The sequence below is a fragment of the Crotalus tigris genome, unplaced genomic scaffold, assembly GCF_016545835.1.
Source record: "Crotalus tigris isolate CLP2741 ecotype Arizona unplaced genomic scaffold, ASM1654583v1 scf7180000017725.2566008, whole genome shotgun sequence".
NCBI lineage: Eukaryota > Metazoa > Chordata > Lepidosauria > Squamata > Viperidae > Crotalus > Crotalus tigris.
Window position 1 is genome coordinate 2,015,459 of NW_024096593.1, and position 27,193 is coordinate 2,042,651.

General features: G+C 40.5%; 1 protein-coding gene across 2 annotated transcripts in view; it reads right to left on the reverse strand.

Moving 5' to 3' along the window:
- Positions 1-24,952, reverse strand: part of ZNF827 (zinc finger protein 827) — a 139,744-nt gene extending 114,792 nt beyond the window's left edge. Inside the window, exon 1 of one of the 2 annotated variants that reach the window (XM_039338993.1) lies at positions 24,272-24,952. In XM_039338993.1, coding sequence (XP_039194927.1) covers positions 24,272-24,314 — 43 coding nt within the window. In that variant the 5' untranslated portion in view covers positions 24,315-24,952. Of the gene's footprint in view, positions 1-22,277; positions 23,650-24,271 lie in introns of those variants that run through there. The other variant, XM_039338992.1, reaches the window with a different exon arrangement.
- Between the last annotated feature and the right edge of the window lie 2,241 nt (positions 24,953-27,193).

Consider the following 27,193-nt stretch of genomic DNA (forward strand, 5'->3'; position numbering starts at 1 on the left):
TAGACCATTTGTCAACTGTCCCACTTGGCACATTCAACCAAAGAAACTCTCAGCTCTTTTAAATTACCAAGAGTGTAGCTTTATTGAAAGATCCATCTAGTTACAGCAGAAGCAAAGTCAGTTCTGGGATTTTTCCTGTAAAAACCCACATAGGTAAAACCCCCTTTTCCCCCTCCGGATCACCCACAGTTCATAGTTCACCAATTGGGTTCACTTCTTTTGTTTTGGGAAAAGACTGTCTATGCCGCTCAAATATTTTATAACTTGACCTTGGTGTCTAATGTCTCACCGGCAACAGAAGGCACTCTTGCATTCCAGAGTTTCCCTCCCTCCTTGGGAATTTGCCCCCCCCCCTACTGTTTGGCAAACTGTGAGCAACTGTAGGTGCAGCTATGGAGTTGAGTCAGGTTTGACATGCCAACCCTCCAGGAGAATGATAATCCTGGAAAATAAAACACAACAGGGCACACAACGTTAGGCATCACCATCCACTTTCACGACCTCCCTCACTTGGGCCGACCTGGATGCTCAGCATGAAATCTATGCACTAATCTAGCTGCCTTTAATCCATTGCTGCCACCCATTCTACATCGGCCAAAGGGTAGCCTCTCCATAATACTAGATACTGCAGTTTCCCTCTATGGTACTGGGAGTTAAGAATCTCCTTAATGCCATAGTGTTCCTCTTCTTTGACCAGAATTGGAGGAGGCACTTCCACAGCGGGTCTTAACTCCAAACTGCAGAAAGGTTTCAACAGGCTGAAGTGAAACACTGGGTGGACTCGCCTGAGGCTTTTTGGCAGTTGTAAATCTACAGTAACTGGATTTACGATCAGGATAATTTGGAAAGGTCCTATATACTTCTTATAAGACTGCCTGAGAAATTTTGTAGACAAGTACACTTTATCTCCCACTTTGAATTTCCCCTGTGGTGCTCTCTTCTTCTCCGCTTGCTTTTTTTGTGTCTCCCTAGCCTTCTGTAATACTCTGCGCACTACCCCTCACATTTCCTTTAAGGTTTCCATCCATTCAGCCAATGTTACTGAGGACGGTTGTCACTGAGAGATCTCTGGTATTGGTGCAAACTCCACTCCACTAGCTATCATAAATGAGGTAAATCCTGTGCTACTATGCACAAAGTTGTTATATGCCACTTTCACAAAAGACAGGAGTTCGGCCCAATTGGTCTGTTGATAATTTACGTAACACCTCAGATACTGCTCTAACACAGAATTTGCCCATTCACAGACTCCATTGGTATTGGGGTAGTAGGTGGAGCTAAAGCCCTGGGAAGAGCCAATTAGCTTGAGGAATTCCTAACAAAAGTTTGCAGTGAACTGTGTGCCCCAGTCTGAGATGTTGCGCTTTGGGACTCCATGCAATCGGTAGATATGTTGTATGAGTAGCCTTGCTAGGAATCGGGCGGAGGGAATCTTTCAGCCCGCCACAAAATGTGCTTGCTTGGAGAACAAGTCTGTAATGGTCCAAATTACAGTGTTCCAAGCACTCTCTGGCAAGTCCACAATAAAGTCCATGGAGATTTTCTCCCAAGAGTTCACTGTGTTGGCTATCAACTGCAGCAACCCAGGGGGCTTCCTGGGTATCCATTTCATTGAAGCACACACAGGACAGCTGGCCACATACGCTTCTATGCCATTTTTCATTTTTGGCCACCAGAATTGTCTCTTCACTAGGTGCAGGATCTTCACAAACCCAAAATGACCTGCTGCTCTAGCGTCGTGACTTCTCTGTAAAATCCAGGTCCGCTGGCTGCGTGGGACATATATTTTGGTGCCTTTCCACGCTAGCCCCTCCTTCACAGATAGGTTGTCTTTGCGCTGCTGGAACCACTCATTGCTTACTAGGGCATCTTTTAAGGTTGCGAAATGTCCTGGGCTGGCTCCTGCCAAAGCATTGCTTGTTGTCAGGTGAGCGACAGTGCTGCACACTGCTCAGATGGGATGATGGACGTCACTATTGTCTCTGGGTGCTATTGTATTGTGGCATACGGGACACGACATCTACAAGAAAGTTTTTCCCTCATGGCAGATACTGGAGAGCAAAGTTGAACCAGTTAAAGTATTGGGCCCACCGGACCTGTTTAGGGGATAGTCTCCTGGGGGCCTTTAGCACTTCTAAATTCTTATAATCCATCCAGACCTCAAAGGGGATCTTGCTACCCTCCAGGAACTGCCTCCAGGTTAAGAGAGCCCATTGGGCTGCGTAAGCCTTTTTCCAGATTTCCCAGCGCTTTTCAGGGTTGGACAATTTGCAGGATGTGTAGGCACAGGATTGTAACACCCTTTGGCATTCCTTTGGAGTAGGACTGCCCTTACTGATACATTGCTGGCATCAGCCTGCATTACAAACGGCTTCTCTGGGTCAGGGTGCTTCAAGCTGGCTCCACAGTGAACAGGTGCTTCAACATTTCAAACATGGCTTGGCAATCAAGGGACCAATCCAGGGGCTGCATGCATTTTGATTTCATTCCCCCCCCCTTCTAGCAGATTGGTGATTGGTAGGGCTATCTGGGTTAAGGTGGGAATGAACTGGAGGTAAAAATGCATGAAACCCAGGAAACTCTGCAGTTGCCTCCTAGTTCGAGGGGGTTCCCACTCCAGTATTGCCTTCACTTTGCTAGGATCCATCTCCACCCCCACGTTGGAGATCTGTGTCCCAGGTAGCCTAAGTGAGTCTTGTGAAATTCATACTTAGACAACTTTGTGTGAAGTTGGGCCTCCTGCAATTTTCTGACCAGCCTTACATGTTCGTCCAGGGTCTTGGTGTATATTAATATATCGTGCAAGTACACCAAGCCTCCCTTGTACAGATGCTCCTGCAGGACTTCATTTATCAGTTGCATGAACACAGCAGGAGCCTCTTGCAGCCCAAAGAGCATTACTCAGAACTGATAGCAGCCTAGGGGGCAATTAAACACCATTTTCCACTTGTCCCTCTCTTTAATCCTCCCTCAATATTAAGTCTTCCACAGATTCAGCTTCATGAAGATTCTTCTCTTTGCTAAACAGTCTAGCATGTCTAGAGGGTGCATGTCCTTCACACATATGCCATTCAGGCCTCTATAATTGACACATAGTCTAAGGGACCCGTCTTTTTCTTTGAATAGCACCGGGGCTGCCATCCTCAATTTTGCTGGCTGGACGAACTCCCTTACTAGTTTCTTATCTATAAACTCTCAAAGTTCATCATCCTTCTGAGGGGGTCATAGAGTACAATTTTGTGTCAGAACGTCCTACCCGTGCTCCACGAAAGCCAGGAAACAGGAACCTTGCAGTATTCAACAAGTTTTATTCACTACGATGAAAGCGAAGTTAGCACTGGAAGGATACTCCCTCTACTGCCCTAAATACATTGCACCACCACGCCCAGATCACACCCCCCCATTAACGGTTAAATAGATAATTAGTTTCCACCCGCACCACGCCCCAGAACCGCCTAGTGATAGACTTCCGCCCTAACCACGGCCCAATCCAACCAGCACTTATGTTCAATATTGCATTAAGTCCAGGTGTTACACTCACACCATGCTCATTCCTAGAGGCTCGGCAGCTCCAAAGGACTTAACCATTTTCTATATCATTCCCCCCCCTTTCTACCCCGGCATCTAGGCTTTGTCAGACTCAGCAACTCAATTCCTAGCAATCACAGAGTCATGGTTCCAGTCACCAAAAGGCATATCAGTATTGAAATCATTCGGCTCCTTTCATATTCTATTGCTGCGTAGTATCCATCCGGCTGTTTTTCTGTTAACGTGAGATGGTCACATGACTCGTTCGGCTGCCGCTGCAAACGCCCTAGCACCACCTTCATATCATTGATGGCGATGTACCTCACGAAGCTACCGGACTCGGCTGGAGCACATGGAACCGTAACTGAGCCTCGGAAGGTAGGTATCACGCTGGGTCTGACATTTTGGCTTAGGAAGTTTGGCTCCCAATATGATCCCTATCGAAGAGTTGATGGGTCAGTGAGGTGGGAGCACACCTGATTCCGTTTCACTAAAAACCTCAGCTAGGTGGTGATACTCTGCTGGAAGCAGTGGCTTAATCCACTGCCTCTTCTTAGTGTATTTGTGGTCTCCACTTTCACTTTTCTAACCACAGGTGCATAGGCACCCCTTTGTGCTTTTCCTGGCTCTTGCCAACTAGCGACTCTCCTCCACATCCACCACTTTTCTCTATCCCAATTCACAGAGGGGTTCCACTTTTTCCATTACGCTAGTCCTAGGACCATGGGGTCAGTCATCTCAGGCACTAGTATAAACCTAATAGTCTCTATGTGAGCCCCCGCTTTGAGCCAAACCAGCTCGGTCAGGTAGGTGGCTGTTATTGATCCAGTTAACTGGGCAAAATGACATGGGTCATCTCAGTTTTCTCAGTCTTAGTCCCAACCTCTCCACCACCTGGGTGCTGACCACACACCGGGTGTAACCCAAGTCTAGTAGCACTGTGAAGGGGAGGGCATAACAATGTACACTCTAGCCATCAAGGGGATGATGGTGCCACTTACCATCAGGTCTTCTTCCCTTTTGCTGTTGCTTTCGTAGAGGACCAGACTCATTCGGGGATTGGTCAGGGTTCCCTCCTTGCTGGATGGAGAAAACTCAATGACTTGCTGTCCCGTGTGTGTCTTCTCCTTCGGCTTCATCCGAGGCCTCTTCTTGGGCTGGCTGGTAGATGGAGGAACCATCTCTGGTTGTGGTGTGAGGCACTCGGCTGCTTGGTAGCCCTCCTTACAGCAGGGAAGCAGGCTCCTGGGGTTTGGCAAGGTTTGCCTCCTCCAGTGGAGGGCATGTCCCCCCTTCCCCCCAGGGCCTGGGAGTCTCTTGGGTGCTCTGCAATGTCAGAATTCCTGCATGGTGAGCTCTTGGAACTCCCATCAGGTCGATCTCCACTTTGCTGGCCACTTGGAACCATATTTGCAGGTTCCACGACAGTCTTGGGGGAATGCAGTTCTGGTATAGTTCTTGGTCTAGTAGTTGCCCTTGGAAGTAGGAGACCAGCATGCACACAGGCCAGTCAGGAAGGTGGCTAGCTAGGCTGCGGAAGTCTTGGAAGTCTTGGATGTACTCTGTCAACGGCTGTTTCCCCTGCTTAAAGGTTCAAATCCAGGACTCAGCTTGCCGGGCCGCCATGGAATCCTCAAACCACCGTCACACAATCTGGATGAATGCATCTAGGTCACCCAGTTCCCACACCCTGGCATCATGCAGGGACACTAGCCACCTGGCCATGCCACCCTCCAGGTGGATGCCATTGGGTGAACCTGGGCTTCATCATATGCGTATATTTCCCCATAGTGTTCCATGTGATGCCACATCTGGGCTAAGAAGCCAGCTTGGCCAAATCCCCACTGAATCAGACTGTGATGGGGAGTGGTGGTCACTTGTCTCTTACTACAATGTACTCTGGCAGTAGGACCACTGCTGCCGCTGGGAAAGGAGGCAGAGGGGCTCCAACCCGATTGTATCACTGGGATTGCATGCTGCCCAACTGGGGGAAAGGCAGCAAAATCTACTGCTGCACTTGCCTGCAGGGGGAATCCAATTGTCCCGGCAGGTGCTGGGCTCCATCAGCTGCAGAAGGAGACAAGATGGTTAGTGATTTCACTCCCCCCATCCTGGCCACTTGGTCCCTGGTGACGTTGCTCCCTTGATTGCCAGGCCTCTGAACTTCTCTCCCAGCTGCTCCATCAATGGGCTGTGGGCAGCAGTAGAGAGCTTCCACTCGATCGGCTTGTCCCACTCAACCTGTCGCCTCACCTTCCATCTGTTCCCTTGGGTCACACTGACTCCTGCAGGAATTAGGGGGTCCTCGGCCTCTGCCATCTTCCCCATGCTTGCTGCCCAGTGAATCTTCAGTCCCTGATGTGGGGCATTCTGCAGCCGCTTGCTTAGGCTTACCGCTTGCGGCTCTGGCTTTTCAGCCCTCAGTTTGGGGCATGCACCTGCCAACTGCACCCCTGCCTCAGCCTGTAGCGCCACTGAGGCTTCCTGAGGTAGTGGCTCTTCCAGCTTCTCCTCCTCTGATTGTTGTCAACATCTCGGGTCTTTTGCTTCCCTCTATTGTGAGAACTGACTTAATGTGAACCATCCCGTTTGGCACATTCAACCAAAGAAATTTTCAGCTCTTTTAAATTACCAAGAGTGTACAGTAGCTGTATTGAAAAATCCATGTAGGTATAGCACAGTGGTTCTCAACCTGTGGGTCGGGACCCCATTTGGGGTCGAATGACCATTTCATGGGGGTCGCCAAACAAGGCTGTCCGCCATTTTTCCCCCCTTTTCTTTGGCCATGCCGCTGGCACCCGGTGATGTATAAGTGGTTGGGGGTCACCACAACATGGGGAACTGTATTATGGGGTCGCGGCATTAGAAAGGTTGAGAACCACTGGTATAGCAGAAGCAAAATCAGTTCTGGGAATTTTCCGGTGAAAACCCCATAGGTAAAATCTCTTTTCCCCCTCTGGGCCACCCACAGTTCTTATTTCACCAATTGGGTTCAGTTCTTTTGTTTTGAGAAAAGACTCAAACATTTCATAACTTGACCTCGGTGTATAACATCTCACCGGCAAAAGAGGGCACTCTTACATTTTGGAGCTTCCCTCCCTCCTTATGAATTCGCCCACCCACCCTTGCTGTTTGGCAAACTGCGAGTGATAGCAGGTGCAGCTATGGAGTTGAGTCAAATTTGACAACATTTGTCAATCTTAATCAGGAAAATAACTTGGGTTAGTAGGTGACTGAACATATCAATAATATTTTTATATAATTAATATTTTACAGTTATAGAAATGAAGGCATAACTCTTCTTAAACATAATTGATTAACTGATTCATTACTTCTCCAAATAGATTTCTTTAAAATAGAAAAATTTAATCTATTTATTTGAACCTTAGCAGTACCTATTATAAGAAGACATTGCCATATCAATTGTTTTATCAAAAGTGTTATTTGACAAGATCAAGTCTGAGCTGAAAGTGGATATACAAATGATAAGGCTATGAGAATGACATGGAAAAAGATGTTGCATTGGGCATACAAAAGAAACTGGCTAATGGTATAATAATTAAAAGGAACATGGAGCAAAAAGAGTAACCCATACAATTTTCCTATATTAGATTTAAAAAAAGAGGCTTGTTTCAATTTTAAAGACTTTCATGAGAAGGAAGGGACAAAGAAAAAAATTCAAAAAGTTTTACAATATTATTTGAATAGACTAAAGATTAAAATTGTTAGAAATAAAAGGAAGGAATATAAAGTGGGTTTATTTGATTATTTGATCAAAGCAAAATAGATGATATATTCTAGTAACCCTTAGTGGATTTTTTCTGACACTAGGATTAAAATGACAATGCTTTATGGATTATAGAAAGGAGATGGGGCATAGGAAGAAGAGATCACAACTAGTAAATGAAGATGAAAATTTATTAAAGTTGTTTATACTTGTCATTAAGATAAGTCACCTTTATATATTTATGTTTTTACTATGTTCTTTCTTTTCTCTTTTTTATTTTTCCTGTTTTCATTTTCTGGATCTTCTATTTATTCTTTTGTATTAATCTGTTTTTATAATTATAATCTTTAATAAAGTTACCATTTTAAAAAAGTGCATATTTTTAAATGTTCTGTAGACAGATTGTGAATTTATTTTCTGAGTGATCAGGAACTCTAAGGAAAAATAAAATAAATAGGCGCAAAAGGCTGACGAAGACCACAGTTACAAAACATTGAAGATGTTGTGAGGGAAAGGATAGTAGCAAATGAAAAGAAGAGATTAAATGGTAGTGGGTGAATGGATTATTTTGGGAACAAATACAGGTGCTGAACAGAAACACTTTACACTACAAGAGTTGTTGGCATTCTGCTTGTCACAAAAAATACTCATGATATATTCTCCAAATCGGAACATTTCCAGCTGGTCTTTGTGTTATTGTTTTCATCATCATCTTTTTTTTCCATGACTGAATAATTTATTATTAAACATGTATTTAGATACCTGCCTTTCATTGAAGTAAATGCTGAAGTGGCATATTAACAGAGTCCTGAATTTCCATTTGTTACTACACAAAAAGTATCCAGGATATTAAGTGTAATTTGAAAAATCTTCAACCATCTCTTGTTGGTAAAACACAAAACATGGGATGCTACAATCAGGGTATAACTTAAGAATTTAGTATAGTTCCTCAATCTTCACTTAACTTCAAGAGTCACTTCCCTGACCCTCCACAATGGCTCTACAATGTTAGATGAGCTTTAATATTGCTGACTCAAACCCAGAAAAAAGAAAGAAAATATATTGCAACATCACATTATTTATTGTATTACTGATATCTATCTGTATCAATTAGTGAACTGTACAAGCCAAACATTATTCTGGATATTTCCTTTTTATGCAGTTTACTTGAACTAAAAAAGGAGATTTTAGCTTCTGAAAAAAAATCTGCAAAGCAGGAAATATCTAGAAAAATATATCATTTTTAGGGGCACCTCTGGTATGCCTGACATTACAAATCTCTCTGGCAACGAAACTGGGACTCTCAAATGCTGAGAAGGGTTTTGGTTGTGGATATATCATCAGCTAATGGCAACAACCAAGATTTTCCAACTTGGTGCCTTAGATATAAGAGACTATAATTTCCTAACTCCTCTTCAGTATTCAAGAATGTGTTGGATGACATCTAGAGGCTGCAAGAATATGTAAGACATTCTCCATGCACAAATGCCAGGTATATGTAAGTGTTCATACTGCATCTGTGTGCATACATCTAATACGAAATTGAGCACATCCACCAAGAAAAGACAACCTTTGAAGCTAGAGGCACATTCAGAATGTTGAGGCTATATGTACTCTCAAAATGTCACCTAATGTCACAAGATGTTTTATTTTCCAGAAAGCAAACTGGGTTCCTAGGATATTATCTATTATCCCAGTGACAGATTTTGTCTGTTTGATAAACTCTCTTGTTTAAAGACACCACATTGTGTATGCTTGGTATACAAACTCATAAGCAAGCTGAGAACTGAATTTGGGTTGCTGAGTGCACACTTATTTGCATGTGCATTCAACTGCTTAAATTGCTGTGTAAGGATATTGTCTATGATGTTATTCAAATCATAGCAGAAGCCATGCAGAACATCTATGCTGGCTAGACTGTCGATTACTAGGATTTCCTACAGATTGATTTCCTAACTCATTTTCTAATACCGAATGAATTTTTATCAGCATTGTATAATTGAGTGGATAACTATAATATGTAAAATAACATATTAATATTGAGCAGCAATATCACTACAAGCAACCAAATTACTCAATGCATACTGGATATAGTATACCTGCTTTATACAGTAATAATTCTTGACTCACAACTGTTCGAAGTTACCACAGCACTGGAAAAATTGACTAATGATCATTTTTAGCACTTAGAATCGCTGCAACATCCCCATGATCATGTGCTAAAAATTCAGACACTTGGCAACTGGCATGTATTTATAATGGTCGCAGTGTCCTGGAGTCATGTGATCATCTTTTGTAACCTTCTCACAAGCAAAGTCAATGGGGAAGCCAGACTCACCTAACAACTATATTACTAACCTAGCAATTGCAGTGATTCACTTAACAACTGTGGCAAGAAAGGTCACAAATTGGGGTAAAAGAATAACTATCCTAGGATTGGAGCATCAGAAGCATATGAGGCAATTGGCCTATCTTTTTCATCAATTAGTCTTTATCTGAATTATTTGAAAGCTAATTGAGGTAAAGTTAGTCTTGTGGCAGCAAATTATATAACTTACTAGTGGTCTGCTCTGAATCTCCCATCTTTTCTTTGATCCCAATTCTCATCCAATGAGCATGGAAGAAAAGTCTCTCTATATGTGTTTTATGGCTCTTGTTCATTTCACCTGCTCTTTTCCACTAGGGAATTACCTTTTGAGCGACAGTGATCAGAAATATATATATATTATTTCAAGAGCACAGGTACCCAGATATTTGTTGACAACACTGGCAGATTTTTCAACTCTTTTCTGCCATCACAGTAATACATCCTAAAATCAGGTACATCCCATCCTTTAGTACTCGAATGGCAAGGCAGGGTAAAACAAAACACAACCCCCCTCCCCCAATTGCTACAATCAGAGATGTGGCACAGAATACTGTTTTCTTTACTCTGCTGTGGCGCTAGGGCAGTGGTTCTCAACCTTTTTAATGCCACGACTCCCAACCGGTCGTAAGTCGAGGACTACACAACCGGTCGTAAGTCGAGGACTACTCAACTGGTGCAGCACCGTTTGCAGAATGGGACTTTTGGCGGGCTCAGCAGGGCAGAGACAGCCTGGACAATTCCTATTGGCTTTTGAAAGCCAATAGAATTAGACTCTATTCAAGAGAGTCTATTCTATTGGCTTTCAAAAGCCAATAGAATAAAAGGGAGTAGCACAGCTAAGGAAAAGGGGGAGGGGAAATGGCGGACTGCGTTGTTTGGCGACCTCCGTGAAATGGTCATTCGACCCAAAATGGGGTCCCGACCCACAGGTTGAGAACCACTGCGCTAGGGCATCAATAGCTTTTACTGAGCCTCTTACAGTAAAAAAAAAAAAAGATAAAAGTTCAAATTCAGCTTTAGCATATGTGTACCTTTGAGTAAGCCAGAGAAAATTCAATGGGATTTCCTTCAAAGGTTAGACAGTCACATCTCTCTCACTCTGAAAGCACTGAGTGCTAAATTTATTCTGTAATACTTTTAGGAACAGTAAGACTGCTTCTTTTGTGGTAACAAATAACATGACTATGCCTCTGGAAATTAGAGCTATGTTGTCACAAAAAAAGGGCAGGCTTGCCACTTAAAATTCTGAATCTTTAATTATTCCTACTACATTTATATCAGAAAACAGACAGAAAGAAGTTTCACATTCACGTCATATCTGTTGGTAGCCCTCAAGCAGTAACAGGTGACATAAGAAGCAAGATCTCAGAAATAATTTATGATTGCTTTTAATTGGTTTGAGCCTAATTCTACAAGCTGTAGCATCCAGTTATATTTAGTAAGCATTGTGCATCTGACTGGCCATTTATAATGCTTTTATGAGCTTCCCCCTGTTCTGTTCATCATTGTACTTTAAACATGGCAGTGTTCCCAAGGGTTCAGTAGCCTTTAGCTTGCAAATACATCTTCTTTCTATAATATCAAAGCAATTTTGCTTTTAATAATTCCTATGGTTCTGTTACAATTACATTTTTCTTCATTAGGAATTTTTCTTCTAACAAATGCCTTGCATTATAACATCAATGGGGAAACTAAGAGAAACGTTTGTTTTCCAGCATTCTGTTTCCTTCACCAAAGACAGCTGCATTCTCAGGCCCTGAGAGGATTCTTTGGGGTTAACAAGTAGAGTCAAATAGGAGAGGATGAGGAAACTACCAGTACTCCTAGGCTAATATGATAAAAGAGAACAAGCTGGGTGGAATAGGCATTGCTCACTCCAAGATTGATCCTTTCAAGGCATTGTCACAGCTTCTGACCCATGAAAAAGTCAAATATTATATAATCAATGTAACAAGGTTAAATACAGACCCTTCCTCATTTTTTTCTTGAAAGCAGGGGGAAATTGATATTTAAGGACATTTTTAATAATCACCATAAAAATGAGTTTTGTGACCAATTAATTTATTATGGGTAAAAGCTTGACTGGACTACTGTCCATGATTTATTTATCATATTTTATACCAACCAATTACAAGTGTTGCACTGCCCAATAATGAGACATCAGCGCCTCAGCCTCACTAAATGTATGACTTGGAGACATCTGTATTTCAGAATACTATTTCTCCGTAGGACAGTGCCAAAAAGAATCGATAAACACTGCTGGACTTCTAAAACTGCATCAGATACAGCTGATGAAAATAACTTCAGCTATGAATATGAATCTTTAAACTGCTGCAAGACACTTTGGTATTAGCAGACCAGATTAAAATGGCTTCCCCACTAGTAAATAAATTTGCAACATTTGTAATTCCATTAATCTAACTCATCCCATCATCATTTATTGCTTTGCTAATCCCCAGCAAATAGCAAAAGCAAGAGGTTAATTGAGCCCATAGTGGGTTGGATCCCTGGTTGCTCAGGTCTACAGATTAGTGTTTCCTAGGTGACCTAGAAAAGTAAATTAATGCTAGAAAAATAAATTCAAAGTGGTTAAGTAGATAAGCAAGCATTATAGACTACATCATCTGTTTATGATATAGGACTTTATCAATCAAATGATGCAATTTCATATCAAGTGAAGACAGAGAGGGGGATAGACTTTGTATTGGGAAAAGGTAAAGATTTCCCCTGTCCAGTTGTTTCTGACTTTAGACGGCAGTGCTCATCTCTGCTTCTTAGCCAAGGGAGCCAACGTTGTCCAAAGACATTTTCAGGGTCATGTGGGCAGCATGATTATATGCCAAGACGCATGGGACACCGTTACCTTCCCATCAAAGGGTACCTATATATCTACTTTCACTTGCATGTTTTCAAACTGCTAGTGAGCAAGAGCTGGAGCAAGTAACGGGAAATCAACCCATCGTACGGCACTCAGGTCTCAAACCCAGGCTGTCAGCTTTCCAGAAGACAAAAACAAGCTCAGCTTCTTTAACTGCTCAGCCTTGCAGCCCACCTAGGGAAACATAACTAAATAGCAAATCTCCTTGTAGTATTTATTAATTTATAGCCTGTTTTCCCCCCAAGAACCTTGGATAATATTTATAATGGTATCTAGAGATTAAGAATTTAGTTGGTTTCTTTTCCAGGTGGTCTGATCCAGACTACATTTTCCAGACTAACTGAAAGAAAATTGGAACATAATGTATGTGATTCAATTTTTGGCTTACCAACTGCATAGAAAAATGTTTATTAGGAGAAATTATTATGAGGAATGGCTACATACATAGCTCCATATGGTAGATAAAATTTAAGGCCAGTTTGACAAATCAATTTCTCTGCAGATTTTTAAAATTCACAGATAAATGGAGTGAAAATAAGTTATAATTAATACAGACATATAACAACTGATTTGTTTGCCCATAATTGTCTTGCAGCTATCTATTTTATACATAGAATTCACTTAATTTCCAAACAGTGGAACTTTGTACCCAGAGAACTTTATAACAAAGTGGAGTTTCAAATCTAAGACTTCTTGTTTTAGCACAATAATATTAAACAAACAATATTTTATCTAGTAATCAATGGTGTTTTAAAAATAATTCCTATGCTGTTCTGAGTTGAAAGAATAGCTCGTGCCTCAAAATCTGAATGAAATTTATCAAATTATACATACATAGACACACCTACTCAGTCACTCACTTTGAGGAATCTTAATGTTTGATTATGCACTGTTAGAATACCAGCAACTCACCTTCAACAAATCCCATGGATTTCTAAAGGCCACCGTTTCAATATTTATTATCTACTGCAAATAGTAAATTAGAAGCATGTCTAGATGATGTTAAACATGGCTAACATGTAAGCCACAAAAAAGTGCTAGAATAAAAAACATAACTTTTGACTATCTGCTTCTAATAGTTAACTGGTGAAAGTTATACCAGTGATTTAACTTATTTATTTAAGCTTCTATGCCAGACATGTCAAACACAAGGCCCGCGGGCCGTGGTTTTATGAGGCCCATGAAGCCATCCTGGAAACAATGAGGGAACGGCCCCCTCTGCCTTGGCCCTGGCCCAGGCCAGCTGGGAGCCAATGTACAATTTTGTAGTGGCCATCTATGCTGAAATACATTCAGTCTTAGCTCCATAAGCCCCCCCTGCATGGACTGAGAGGAACAGTGAGGCTCCTCCAGTGGACCATGCCTTGGCACTTGCCCTGGTCCCACCCCCTTCTGCCAGAGACTCTCAGATCTATCCCACTCCTGCCCAGGCCCCCACAGGCACCCTTGACGCAAACGATGTAGAGTTGGCCACATCCATTCCATCCACGCCCACCCAGTAGGCCTCACCCATCCTGGCCACACCCACCCGGCCTCGAGGGCAACCACAATGCTGATGTGGCCCTCAATGAAATTGAGTTTGACACCCCTGTTCTATGCCATTCCACTTCAACAGGAATTAAGAATTTAAAATCCTTTTAATCTCAGAAGAAGCTACTATCTACTCCAGTACACTTTAATTTTACATTTATGTTTACATAAAGTTTATATTTGTTCTTTCACCCATTCTTCAGATTCTCAGAACTGCATGAAAAAAAGAATCAATTTTGATGTCTCTATACCACACAAAGTAGGCTTAAAGTTAGTGGAAACAAAATCATAATGGAACCCTTTCTTACTTTGGCCTACATACACCTCACAAAAACTGGCATTAATCTTGTGTTTTTCATCAAACGTTTGTGGGGCAGCAAACGTAAGTACCATATTGGAGGCAAGAACTCCTTTAAAACATTTTGCTTAAAAAAGAAAACAAAAAGGATCTTAAGCTTTAGAATAAGAAATGCAAATAATCAATAGTTATGCTATAGAGTAGACATCCCCAAGTCTACACAGTGTTACAATAAATACAGAATGTAAAGAACTCAGACACAAAAATGCTGATTCTCATATGAAAGCAAAACCTATCTTTAACAAAGATAACTTATTTAACTTATTCCTGGTAACTAGAAAACAGTCTGTAAAGTATCAATTTTTAAAAAGTGAGTGGAAGGCTAGAAGAAAGTAAAGGTCACTTCACTTAACATTATTAGTTGTTTTATGCTATGAGTTATCCAAAAGCAATTGTACATCAAAATAATAAGTCAAAATAATAAATAAATAAATTAAATAAATTAAACTAAATAAATAAATAAATATCCATCCATCCATCCATCCATTCTAAACAAAGTAGCAAAAAGTATTATTAAAGAAAATCACCCAACATAGAGAATAAAAACTCTTAGGAGCAAAGTAGATTTGATTTAAATCATGATTTAAATCACTAGTAAAAAGGTTTGATTTAAATCAACTCGATTTAAATCATAATTTTTAAAGAGCAGCTATCATCTCTGTCCTGCAGCGGCTCCTCCTGTGACCCGCTGTTGACTCATCGACAGTCCCATTCATTTTAATGGGACGGCTGGTGATGTGGCAGTGATACAACAAGGTGAGGGACATGGCAGGCAGCAGGTGAGTGGATGCCCACTAACAAGCGCTGCCATGATGGATCTGAAATGACAGGTGCCCTTTAAATGTAAAGACTCATTCTTGCTGGTAGTTAGAATCTTTAATATTATTATTTGCAAACAAAATGAAGGTTTCCTATTTAGAATAATAAGCTGTCAGGTTAGTAAAACTGTGATATCAGAACCGATTTTAGGTTCATAGGTTAATTACACATAGTTGGAGAACTAGTCAAATTTTTTTATTTAATTAAAACATTTAGAGCTTGGTACAGATGCATTTCTCTTCAAACAACCATACAGTTTGTAGTCTACATAGATTTGCAAAACAATGGGATAAAGGAATAGTCCTGAACTTTGTTTTATGATTTATCCCATGGTTACTGTGAAATTGTGTGAATGCATCAATGCAGTGCATGATATCTCAGCTTGCAGATCTTGGATTCATTGAATGAGTTTAGCAAAAATGTAAATACTGCAGAATATACAGCCTCATGCTACATAACTAAGCTCATTTCATGCTGAATAAACTAAATTATTAATGTATCTTAAATATAAAACTAGATAGATTTTACTCCAAAAGCACTTTATTAAAATAAATTTGATAAAAATAAAAAAATCCGATTTAAATAAAAAAAATCTGATTTAAATCAAAATAATCCAATTTTTAATATTATTTTTTAAAAAATCATTGATTATTATTCACTCTGCTTTGGAAGCTTCTTGTCTCACTAATCTTCAGATTTTTCTAAGAGTGATAGCAACATATAGACAGAAGTGCTGCAACAAATATAAGACATATAACTTTCAAAAGTATTTGACAAAGTCTGTTACTAAAGTGTCCTAAGCTAACACAACAGCTATGGCATTAGATTATTCTCATGGACTGGTAATTAAAAGATCATAAACAACTAATAGGTACCAAGAGATAATAAATTTAACACTGAAAAGATTCTAGCATAACACATTGGCACTACCTTTTAGTATAATGTGTACTGATTCTAAAAAACTCAAATGTTTTATATATAATGGGATCTGATTGGTTTGATCAGTATTTGATAAAGATAGCTATATATGACATTCTGAATCATAGGTAATAGACTTAAAAAACTAGATTCTAAGAAGCATGGCTCAGTAATAAGCTTCTAGTTGCCCAATCTAGCCAATGACAATGAAACAGGTTATACAACCACAGCTAATTTTATAATTTATATTGCTCAGCAAATCCCGTGGCATAAACTGGCACACTGAGGAACAAAGACATCATTTTTATTTATATTACATTTACAAATGAAAACATAGCTTTATTAATCTTTTATGCTGGAAGCCCTTTGACCTTCCAAAAAGCCCTTAGTGGTAGGTCATGCTCCTATTATCTAGTTCTGGGATCTGTTTTAATTCAATTATAAAAATTAATAATAGTTAATTCCAAAGTGACCAGCTCTTCCTAATCCTTCTGTTTTATATCATTTCTTAATCCATCTTCCCATTCTGACATGTAGGGGAAAAAAATCTTTTAAAAATTGGGTGATGATTTTGTCATTTATTTAAGAATACATTCTGTTCCCTGTTTCCCTGGACACAGTTGTGGTTCTTATCAAAGTTGTTTATAGACTCTGTACTTGAACTTTACCTTCATTTGCATCTCTACCATGTCCCAAATGTCACTCAAAGAAAACTAAGAATCTTACATGGTGAATAACAGCAGGGTGCACATGAAATGGTCTCTTGCTTTCTAGCCAGGTGCCTTAACCACTAGTTCAAACTGGCTCTCAATATTCAATGTTTTCATATAAAAATATTGTCTCTCATATTTGTTCAAACAAAACTCGTTGAATTGGATGAAACTCAGAAAGCTTCCTGGATATGGAAAACACTGAAGAAGAGACAACACTATTTGTGCAATCTGCATATGCAAATTTTTGGAATTTTGGAATAATGAAAATACAGGGCAATGTTGTTGTTTTATGCCTTCAAATCAATGTTGAGTCCTGGCAACAATCTGGACCAATCCCTGCATTTTCTTGGCAAGATTTCAGAAGTAGTTTGCATTGCCTGCTCCCTAGAGCAGAGAGAGAGAGAGAGGGGGGGGGAGGGGGGAGAGGGAGAGAGGGGGGGGAGGGGGGGGAGAGAGAGAGGCCCAAGGTCATCTGGCTGGCTTCACTCTCTTCTGGTTTCTAGCTATAAACACCAAACTATAATACCAAACTGGCTCTATTATTGGGCAATACTGACCAATAAATTTTATATGTGTCACAAAACATCACAAGATCATGGCTCTGCAGCATAGGAATCCTAAAGCTTTGTAGCTTTTCTACCAAGAAAAATAACATATATCTATTTTTCTGAAATTAGTTTACACATCTAGTTGCAACCAGTCTCTCCCTACTTCAGTCTAGCCCACTTACGTATCCATGATATTTCTTATTTGCTACATTTTAATGTGGGGCTCACTACTCAAATACAGTATGATTGGGCTTATACATATGAACATAGAAATGAAGAAATATAATTAGTAATATAAATATGATCTAGCATTTCCAACAATGTACTAAAACAAGGAAAATACTACATAGCATAAATTATTTCTACTGATTATAATTGCTGCATACCAAGCTGCTTGCTTACATATACTTCATTATTCTCATTTTTTTCTTGAAAACAATTTAAAACTTGTAGTCAATATTTTTAGCTAGCCCGGTATTTTATTACTCATGAAAAAAAGTCAACATAGATTATAAGAGCATTTGCATGGCCCTAATAAGCAATCTCCTGTAAACTGTGATTAGTAGCAAAGCAAAGTTGTAACATACCACAATCTTGTAATACTGTACCCATTTTCTGAGAATTAGACCCATCATACTCAGTAAGATTTTTTTCTGAATAGATATACATATGAATTAGTTTCTCTTATTAAAGCCCATAAATTTAAAAACCAGAATCCTACTTTCATGGTTCAGCCATTAAACTCCACTGATCTCTTTACTAACATATACATTACTAAGATTGAGAAATCAAAGTTTGATCTTAACTAAAATAACTTGAAAGTTATCTTGTGTGACACTGCTAAAATTGCAAGCAATGATCAATGGATCATTTATAGTTTCTTGTTCCTATGAAATTAAGCCTTCCTATTTGCATCTCCACCATCATCTACAGCTGGTAGGATGTATGTCTGCAAACTCTCACTTCCCTGTTAGAGGTTAAAATGCTGTTCCAGGAGAGCTCATACACTACATGATCAGAAATGTCTTTTGCAAAACTTTTGGATTTTTCTTTATACTATGAAACTTCCAAAGTCTCCAAACTTTCAAATTTCATTGGATATACTTAATTCACCTCTTCTATTTGTACAATTTCTTCCTTTTCTGTCCAGCTCCAATTACAGCTTCATTTACACTTTCTAGCACTTGACAATTATTTTCCTAGAACATCAATGAATAACCTACAACTGTCTGTAGCTTCAAAGAATCTTTTTTGTAACTTTAGCATATTTTTGAGCATGCTGCTGAAATTTGAAAGGACATTTTTCTTCCACTGTGAAGCAAGAGCCAATATAGCTCTTAAAATAGAATTAAACACAATATAAAGAACTCATCTGAAACTTAGAAAAAATTCACTCTGTGTCATTGCCCCAAACACTGCGGCTCCCAGAGCCCCAAGATTGCAGACTCCTCAGCAATCTAAAGGCTACTCTTCCATCCCTACAATGACCTACTGCACACATACATTACTTCCATCCCTATTTTACAGAAGCAGAATCTAGCAGACATTTGCAACCCCATCATTCATCAAGTGACTTTATGGGAATAACTTACTTCAGCAAAACTGGGATCTTGTATACAATGATATGTCAGTACTCAACTGCTTCGAAAGTCATCAAATTTGGTGCTCAACACATTTTGATGGGAAAACTTTGTCCCATTAATTGTCATTTGTTTGGTACTTGACGAGCAAGCTAGAACTTGTCAGTGTCAGTTGCCTCATGACTCGCTACCCTTTGCAGTCAAAACAAGGTGTCACATTAGTCACGTGGTAACTCTTGCTCTGTGCACATCCCCTTGCGGTTTTAGCTTCTGTGGTCATTTTGTGTATTTTTGTGCTTTTTTTCTCATCAGTACAGTTAAGATGAAGCTTTATTTATTTATTTGGAACCCAGCAACCGTTATAAATATGAACCAGTTGCCAAGCATCTCAATTTTGATCACATGATTATGGGGATGCTGCAAAGTTCATAACACTGTGAAAAAAGGTCATTAAGTCACTTTTTTCAGTGCAACTGTAACTTTGAACAGTCACTAAATGAACTATTGCAAGTTGAGGACTACCTGTATTTCATTGCTACTCATACAAAGGAAGATGGTATAATATCAAACTGTTTTCTCAACAGGAATAAAATTAGAATAAGGAACCTTTGATTTCCAGTGTTGAAAATAATTTCTGATCATGTGTTGAATTATTGTCAACACTAGAGGTGTAAAACATATTTTTAAAAACTGAGTGAGAACTTTCAGCCTCGAGCATAGTTTTAATTTCCTATGCATTTCGGCTACCTTTATGAATGAAAACAACTTGAAAACCTTAGTCCATACCCTCAAAATTAGAAGCAGTAACACTAATTTATTCTTCCCTGTTAAAATGGGTGTCAAATATTTCCTATAAGTGTTATATTTATATATATACATACACAACCATATACATATACATACATACATTAATTTTAGGTACATTTTTGGATGAGACAGTCATAAATTGAAGAAGGTTCAAAGAAAGTCATTAATGGAAACATCAGACATTATCAAATGTTTCTTCATTAAAAATAATAAATAAAATTAAAATATATAGCTGGAAAATAAACACACGCACAAAAAAACCACTATTCCCTCAAAGCAGTTTGAAGTTGCCCCACAATCTCCTTCAATTCTGCCAAAATACAAAGAACATGCATAAGAATACTTTCAGCTCTCTCAGTCCTCTCTCTTGCTAACTAACAGTAAGAAAATCCCCTCCCTCATATTTTTAGTACATGATATGTGGACTGGTTTAGCCAACTGAAATTTTAAAAAAATCTGGTTGTTTCAAGAGGAGCCTTCCTGGCTGCAAGGATGCCATTCCTTCTGTTACTATTTAAGAGCAAATGTGATTTGTAAAATCAGGAGGTTAGCAGTTCGGTATTTTTTTGCAACCAAGCACTTTTCACAGTAGAACCTGGCTGCTTGCTACTGCAGCTGCAAAACTGCAAATATTTGCAACTTTTCCCAGGTTTGCAGAGCTGCAGTGAAATTGACAAAGTTGTACATTTCCTTCTTTTCTTCATAGTACCAGTTAACAAGGCTTTCAAGATTTTATTCCAACAAATGCCTGCTTACTGGAATATTGCATCCCGTTTTGGTCACCACGATGTAAAAAAGATGTTGAGACTCTAGAAAGAGTACAGAGAAGAGCAACAAAGATGATTAGGGGACTGGAGGCTAAAGCATATAAGGAATGGCTGCTGGAATTGGTTATGTCTAGTTTAATGAAGAGAAGGAGGGGGGACATGATAGCAGTGTTCCAATATCTCAGGGGCCACAAAGAAGAGGGAGTCAAGCTATTTTCCAAAGAGCCTGAAGACAGGTCAAGAAGCAACCGTGGAAACTAACCAAAGAGAGAAGCAACCTAGAACTAAGGAGAAACTTCCTGACAGTTAGAACAATTAACCAGTGGAACAACCTGCCTCCAGAAGCGGTGAATGCTCCAACACTGGAAGTTTTAAAGAAGAAACTGGACAGCCATTTGTCCGAAATGGTATAGGGTTTCCTGCCTGAGCAGGGGTTGGACTAGATGACCTCCAAGGTCCCTTCCAACTTTATCATTATTATTATTACTGGATCAATTCATTTGATCCCAGGAAGTGAAGTTGCAAAAGAAAAGATCACCTTTGCTCTGACTGTCCATCTATATATCTATCTAAACAGCATATTACAATGTTCTTTAATCCTATAATAGATTACTGTCATTTTTATATATTTATGCTATATACAAACCTTTTTTCTCAAGACATATATTTAGATCAAACTTTTCCTCATGTATTTATCTCAACTTTTCAACAAGTGAATGAAAGTCCAGCATATTCACATGGTGGCGTTTTATTTCTATCAATATCACAACTTTTCTGAAATGCAATATTGGAAAAAATAATCTATTAAACACCCAAATGCTTAGCTATATTTGCTCACAAATAAAGTTAAACTACATGTTTAAACACAGCTAGCATTGGACTTGCTTTTTAATTTCTTTTGCGTAAAAGCAGTCATTGATTAAAATATACACTAAGTTTAAAACACATCTGTTCAAAAATAATTTTTTTCAGCTTCAGCGTGGCTAGTTCTTTGAGAAGCTCAACTTATCACTTATAATGAGCTGTAGAATACTTAGGTTCTTTTCAAAGAACACATTTATTTAAATTTCCCACTGAAAACAAATGTTTCACACAAAAACACATAAACATATTCTCATGTTTTATGGAAGTCTTAATAACAAATTAACATTTTTATTTTCTAAAATATACTGATGATAAAAGTAGAACAAAGGGAAGTTCACATTTCATTAGAAATAGGGCTAAATACAACCTTTTCCTTCTGAGGCATAGGTATTAAAACTAAGCATCAAAGCTGGAGAAACATGATACATTTTTAAAACATTTTTAAAATCTACTTTCCTAAAGGCCAGTGCACCTTGTAGTTTAAATAATGTTCACTTCTCTACAAGCAGCTGGCCTGAATGAACAATAAAACTTACAATTCTGGGAAGGGATACACACAAAAGCAAAACCAGAAACTGCCTGTTTGCAAGACAAATCCTTCCTAAATGAGCTAAAATGGAGACAGAATTTCATTTCTGCCCTGGAGAAACAGACAGAAAGGGCAGCAGAGCCAGGGCCAGGTCAAGGTCACTAGCGGGGCAGTTTGCAGCTGCTTGCATTGCTCTCTTCAACAGCAAGCACAACAGGCCTTCCAAACTGTACGCCCAGACTTTCTGCGCGCGCACACACACCAGTTAAAAACAAAACAACTTTATATTTCAAATTCTCGTTTGCTCATATGTTGGCTTATATGGTATTTCACAACTCCGCACTTTTAAAATACAAACGTTTCTCTCTCTGATTCTTGCAAAGCATCACTATCATCTTTTTTTTTCCCCTGCTGGAGAATAGGGTAGTAGAACAGCAAAAGCAGTCAGTCTCTCGCGGGTTCAGGAAACTCACTTATGCAAGCTTCCTGAATTCGGTTTTCCTAGGAGCATGGCTCTCGCCTTTAACTATAAATATATTCCTTTTAAAATCGTGAGGCCGACAGCAGGGTGGCGGGGCGTGAGTGTGGAATCGAGCCCTCTGCTGGGAGGGGTCAAACAGGAAGCCCTTCAGCCCCGAGTTTACGCGGCAAGGAAAAGGAAGGCTGTGCGCGCGCGCTCCCCCAAGTGCCAAGCCATGCCCGGCCTTTCCCTACCTCAGCCCCGGATCATGTGTGCCAGGCTGATCCTGTATTCTGGGCGGCGGGAGGGCAAGACAGAGGAAGAGTGCTTAGGAGTGTAGGGCAGAGCGGCGGGAAAAAAAGTGGGAGGGGGCGTTTTGGTAGTCTGGGGAATCTTTCCCTCTATAAACTCTCGCTAATTATATATATGAACCAGTCAGTAATCGGTCGCATCTTCCCCTGCGACAAGGGCACGGTCGCTCACCCTCCCACGCACACAAGCACCCTTCTCAGCAGCCACCCGCCACAATCTTCGCTTTCCCTTCCTCTCGCTCCCCCTCCCGGGTGAACTTCAGGTGACCGACCGTGGCTTTGACACATAAGCAGTTCAGCCTGCCGACAACGAACCTCGGGGCGCAGCCAGGGAGGGGCCAAGCGAGGCTGCACAGAACGTCGGTGCGGAGGCAGGGAGGGGGAAAAAAATGACCCCTCAAATTCACCCCCGCCTTCATTTCTCTTTTCTTTGGAGACCAACCAGAAGGAGCCCCGAGTCGCTTTAAAGGTCTTTTAAAATGCGTATCTTATTCGCCCGAAGATATTTCCCCTTCCTCTCCGCAAAGAATGCCCGATCGCTTCTCCATTCCAGAGAGAAGCAGAAGAAAAAGTTAACTGTTTTGCGAAGAATTGAGGAGGACGGGGGGAGGACAAACTGGCGGAGGAGAGAAACTGCGGTGTGGTGTGTGCGGTGCCCGCACCAGGTGGGGGAAGTGGGGGTGATCCGCGTTCTCAGTCCTTCCTGCCTCCCAGTCCTTCCTTCTGGTCTGGGGCAGAGACGCGTAAACCTTTGGCTCGCTGAGGCTCGATCTGACCCTTCATTTTATTGCAGCGAGGGGGCGAAGCAGACTCCAGCTCGCCTGCCACCGCCGCTGCTATGCCGCCGCCTCCGCCACCCCCTCTGCTCTGCAGGGACCTCGCATGCCACGATCTCCCTCTCGCCCTCCCCGCACTTCTCGGCGGCGGCAAAGCGGCAGACTCGGAGTCCCCTGTGTCCCTCTAGCCTATCCCCCCCCCCCACCCGGCCGCTGCCTCGCCCTCCCCGCTGCTCTTCGCCTTCTCCCGCCTCTTCCCCGGCTCCGAGGCCGACCAGCCCAGCCGCAACCTTTAGCCGGAGACGGACCTCGCAACCGATTCCGCACAAGACACCAGAAACCCTTCCAATTGCGACTCCCCACCCCAATAAAAAAAGACCCCCTTCAGACTAAAAAGAGAAAGCCGCCCGTACACGCACACAAATGCACAATCAAAAGAAAGGGGAGGGGAAAGAGCTAGAAGAGCGAAGAAAGAGAGGAGGGAAAGACACACACACACACATACACACGCTCTCCCTCTCTCGAGCTCACACAGACGCACTCAGACACAGAGAGGGAGAGAGGAGAAAAAAATTAAAAGGGCACAAGGCTGTTCATCACCAACATGGCTGCCTTAGCTCAGACCTAAAAGAGGCATAACCCGGGTGCTGTCTTTGTCAGTTTCACCTCTGTAACCCTAAACTAATGCATAAAACAACGGAGGAGGCTGCAGAGGGGGAGATCGGAGACAGGCAAAAAAGGAAAAGGGAAGATAGGGGGACATAGAAGGGGGGAAAAAAGGAGCACTTACGTGAAGAGAGGCGCTTGGGTTGCTCCTGCTTCCTCCTGGGCATTTTCCCCCCTTTTCACATTCTCCTCCTTGGTTTAATGGGAGACCAAAGGAAAAAAAAAATCCCAAAGAGGGACAGAGGCAGGCACAAAGCGGGGCAAGGGAAGCTGCCCAACAGAGGTTGCTTTTCTTCTCGTGGGCAAGTGGGGGGGGGAGGCGGTTAGAAAGCCGCTTTTCCTGGAGCCAAGGAAAAGGGATTCCCCGCTCCCCTTTTCCTTGCTCTCCCTCCCCCACCTTTTCTTTCTCTGCCCCCCGGTCGTGCACCTGGTTTGTCCCCGGTCGCAATATTCCTCAATGGAAATGGATCTAATAGACGAGGGAGAGTGTGCTCATATGCGGTGTCAATAATGAGGGCTGGTGCGGCGGTGTCTATGGCTGCTCCCTGTGTGTCTCCAAGCCCCTAACTAACACTAATGCAGGGATCAAAGGGCAGCGGCGGCGGCAGTGCTCGCAGCTCACACACAGGCTGGGGAGGGAGAAAAGGAGAGAGAGAGGAGACGAGACACACACACACACACAAGGCAGAGCTAAGAAGGAAGGTGCCCCCAGGCTCTTAGGCTGTACTTTACACACCGAACTGCGAGCGCTCTTCCTCGCGAGGTTCAAGGGGGGACAAAGGCTGTCGCCGCCAGGATGCGCCCCATTTTTTCCTCTTAGAATCATTGGGGAAAGGAATGGGAGGGGGATTGCAAAATAAAATGGTCTGAGAAATATTATAAAGGTCAAGTTGGTGCGATAATATTTTGGGGGTGGAGAAAGGAAGGTGGTCACATAACTAAACTGAATTACACCAAGTAGGTATGCAAATAGAGTCCTCTTTAATAAATCAAAGCGTCGGAGGAGGCAAGCATAAGAACATTAACCTTTTAATTTCTTGATATAAAGAATGGAAGTGGAGGGGGGTGGAGCAAGATTAGGTCAGCCTTAATAATTGATTCTGGAGTACACTCACATTGACTTCTGAGTTTATAGTTTATTTCTGCATAAATGTGGGTTTCGAAAAAAACCTTGTTGAAACCTTCCCACTGAATTGCACGAAGCCGGGATTGCAGTTATTAACAGATACGGGGCTTTCATTGCCGTACAAAACCATACATTTTTCTATCAAGACAAACATGAAAAGAGGATGGGTGCGGGTGGAGGAATGGAGAAAGGGTTGAATCCCCCAGAAAGTACTGGAAAAGAGAAGTGCTCTTTTTATGTTCAACTTCCAGTCATTTGGACTGAGATTCATGCTGAGGTAGTTGATAATTTCAACTCTAAAACTTGTTAACACAATGGAAGTGAAATGATTGGAGGCATAGTTGCTTCTCAGAACCCTCACTAACTTTGAACTTGGTACCTGACATAAAGTGAATAATAACGCAGATATTTTTACAAAAACTGTTTCAATGGGCTGCTCTCATTTTGTATATTCTTGCTTTTGGCAATCTTACCCACCATTGCACTATTTCCAAGTTATTCTTGCTAGTGGTAGTCATTTCTTTTACAAAAAGAACAATATTGGCAATTTATTCTAAAAAGACTAAATGGTACCCGTCAATAGTCCATATTTAGGCCTATATCAATGCCATAATCACCATGAGAGTAAGCAGCAAATACTGTTCAATAAAATTACATTTCTTTGATAGTTTCAAATTTTCATCCTCTCACCTTTTATTTTGTTTTTAACTCTTACCTTCTTTTAATTATCATTTTTATATTATACACTATGTAGAACTTTAGATATATATGTTGGTGCTAGTCAAGGACTGGACTAAAATTTACCTATCTACCACATACATATATATTCAAGAGAAGCCCAGCCAAGCTTGATTTTTCACTCCATTGGTGGTTCATCACATATGACCCTCTGAACACAGATTTCCTGCTGCATATTCCTATGAAAAAATGTCATTTGAGTAGAACAAGCATATTTTCCAAGGTGATCTGAGTTCATTTAAATTAAATAGGAATGGAAAAATTATAGGAACATGGGCATTTCAAAGAACAACAAATATTAATAACCCTTTATATCATATATAAACTACTTTGCAAATATAACATTTTCTATACATTTGTGTGAAACTCCAATATAACCCCAGTATGCTTGAGTCAGAGATTGTGTATAGTTTCGTTTCCACCAAATTCGTATCTCTTAAGTTAATGTTTCCACATTATTATTTTTTAATTATATCAAATAAGTCATTTCTACAAATGAGAAAAGTGGTTAGTTCTGATTTCTTGTATCCTATAGCAAAGTTCAATATGTTTTTTACATTTTACAGGAATGCTCAAAATGCACTGAAATCAAGTTCAAATAGATAATACAAAAAACAAAACACTTTTATGAAATAGAATTAATAGATTTAGAAACCCATTTTAAAAGTACTAAAATATATTTTTTGCCTTTTAAACAGTAGAGGCTTGTGAAGTCAGATAAATTTATTTTCAGCTAGACCTTTTAAAATGTACAGAAGATTATTTGAACTACTACTTTAACTGTGTTAGGTTAGATTACGTAACTGGAATTATCTTATTTGTGAGTTATTTGGATTGACCTTGCAATAAAAGATGGAAATTAACTCAAATAATCAAATGCATATTTATATAAGAACATTCTCACAACTACTTTTAGAGTAACTAAAATGTTACATTCTAGAACTAGTGGATTGTTTTAAGGAAGCTGTAAGTACTGATGACCTTGAATAATAAGATTTCACTAATCTGTTCCTACCATGGTCATAATCAGCAATTGATATAAAATATACACATATATTTTTATTTACATTAATGGGCTATCATAGCTCATAATGTCCAATTTGAAATAAATATAAACAAGTTCATTTGTTTCAGAATTTATATACTAACTTTAGGACAAAAATATGGCAGTTTACATCAAAA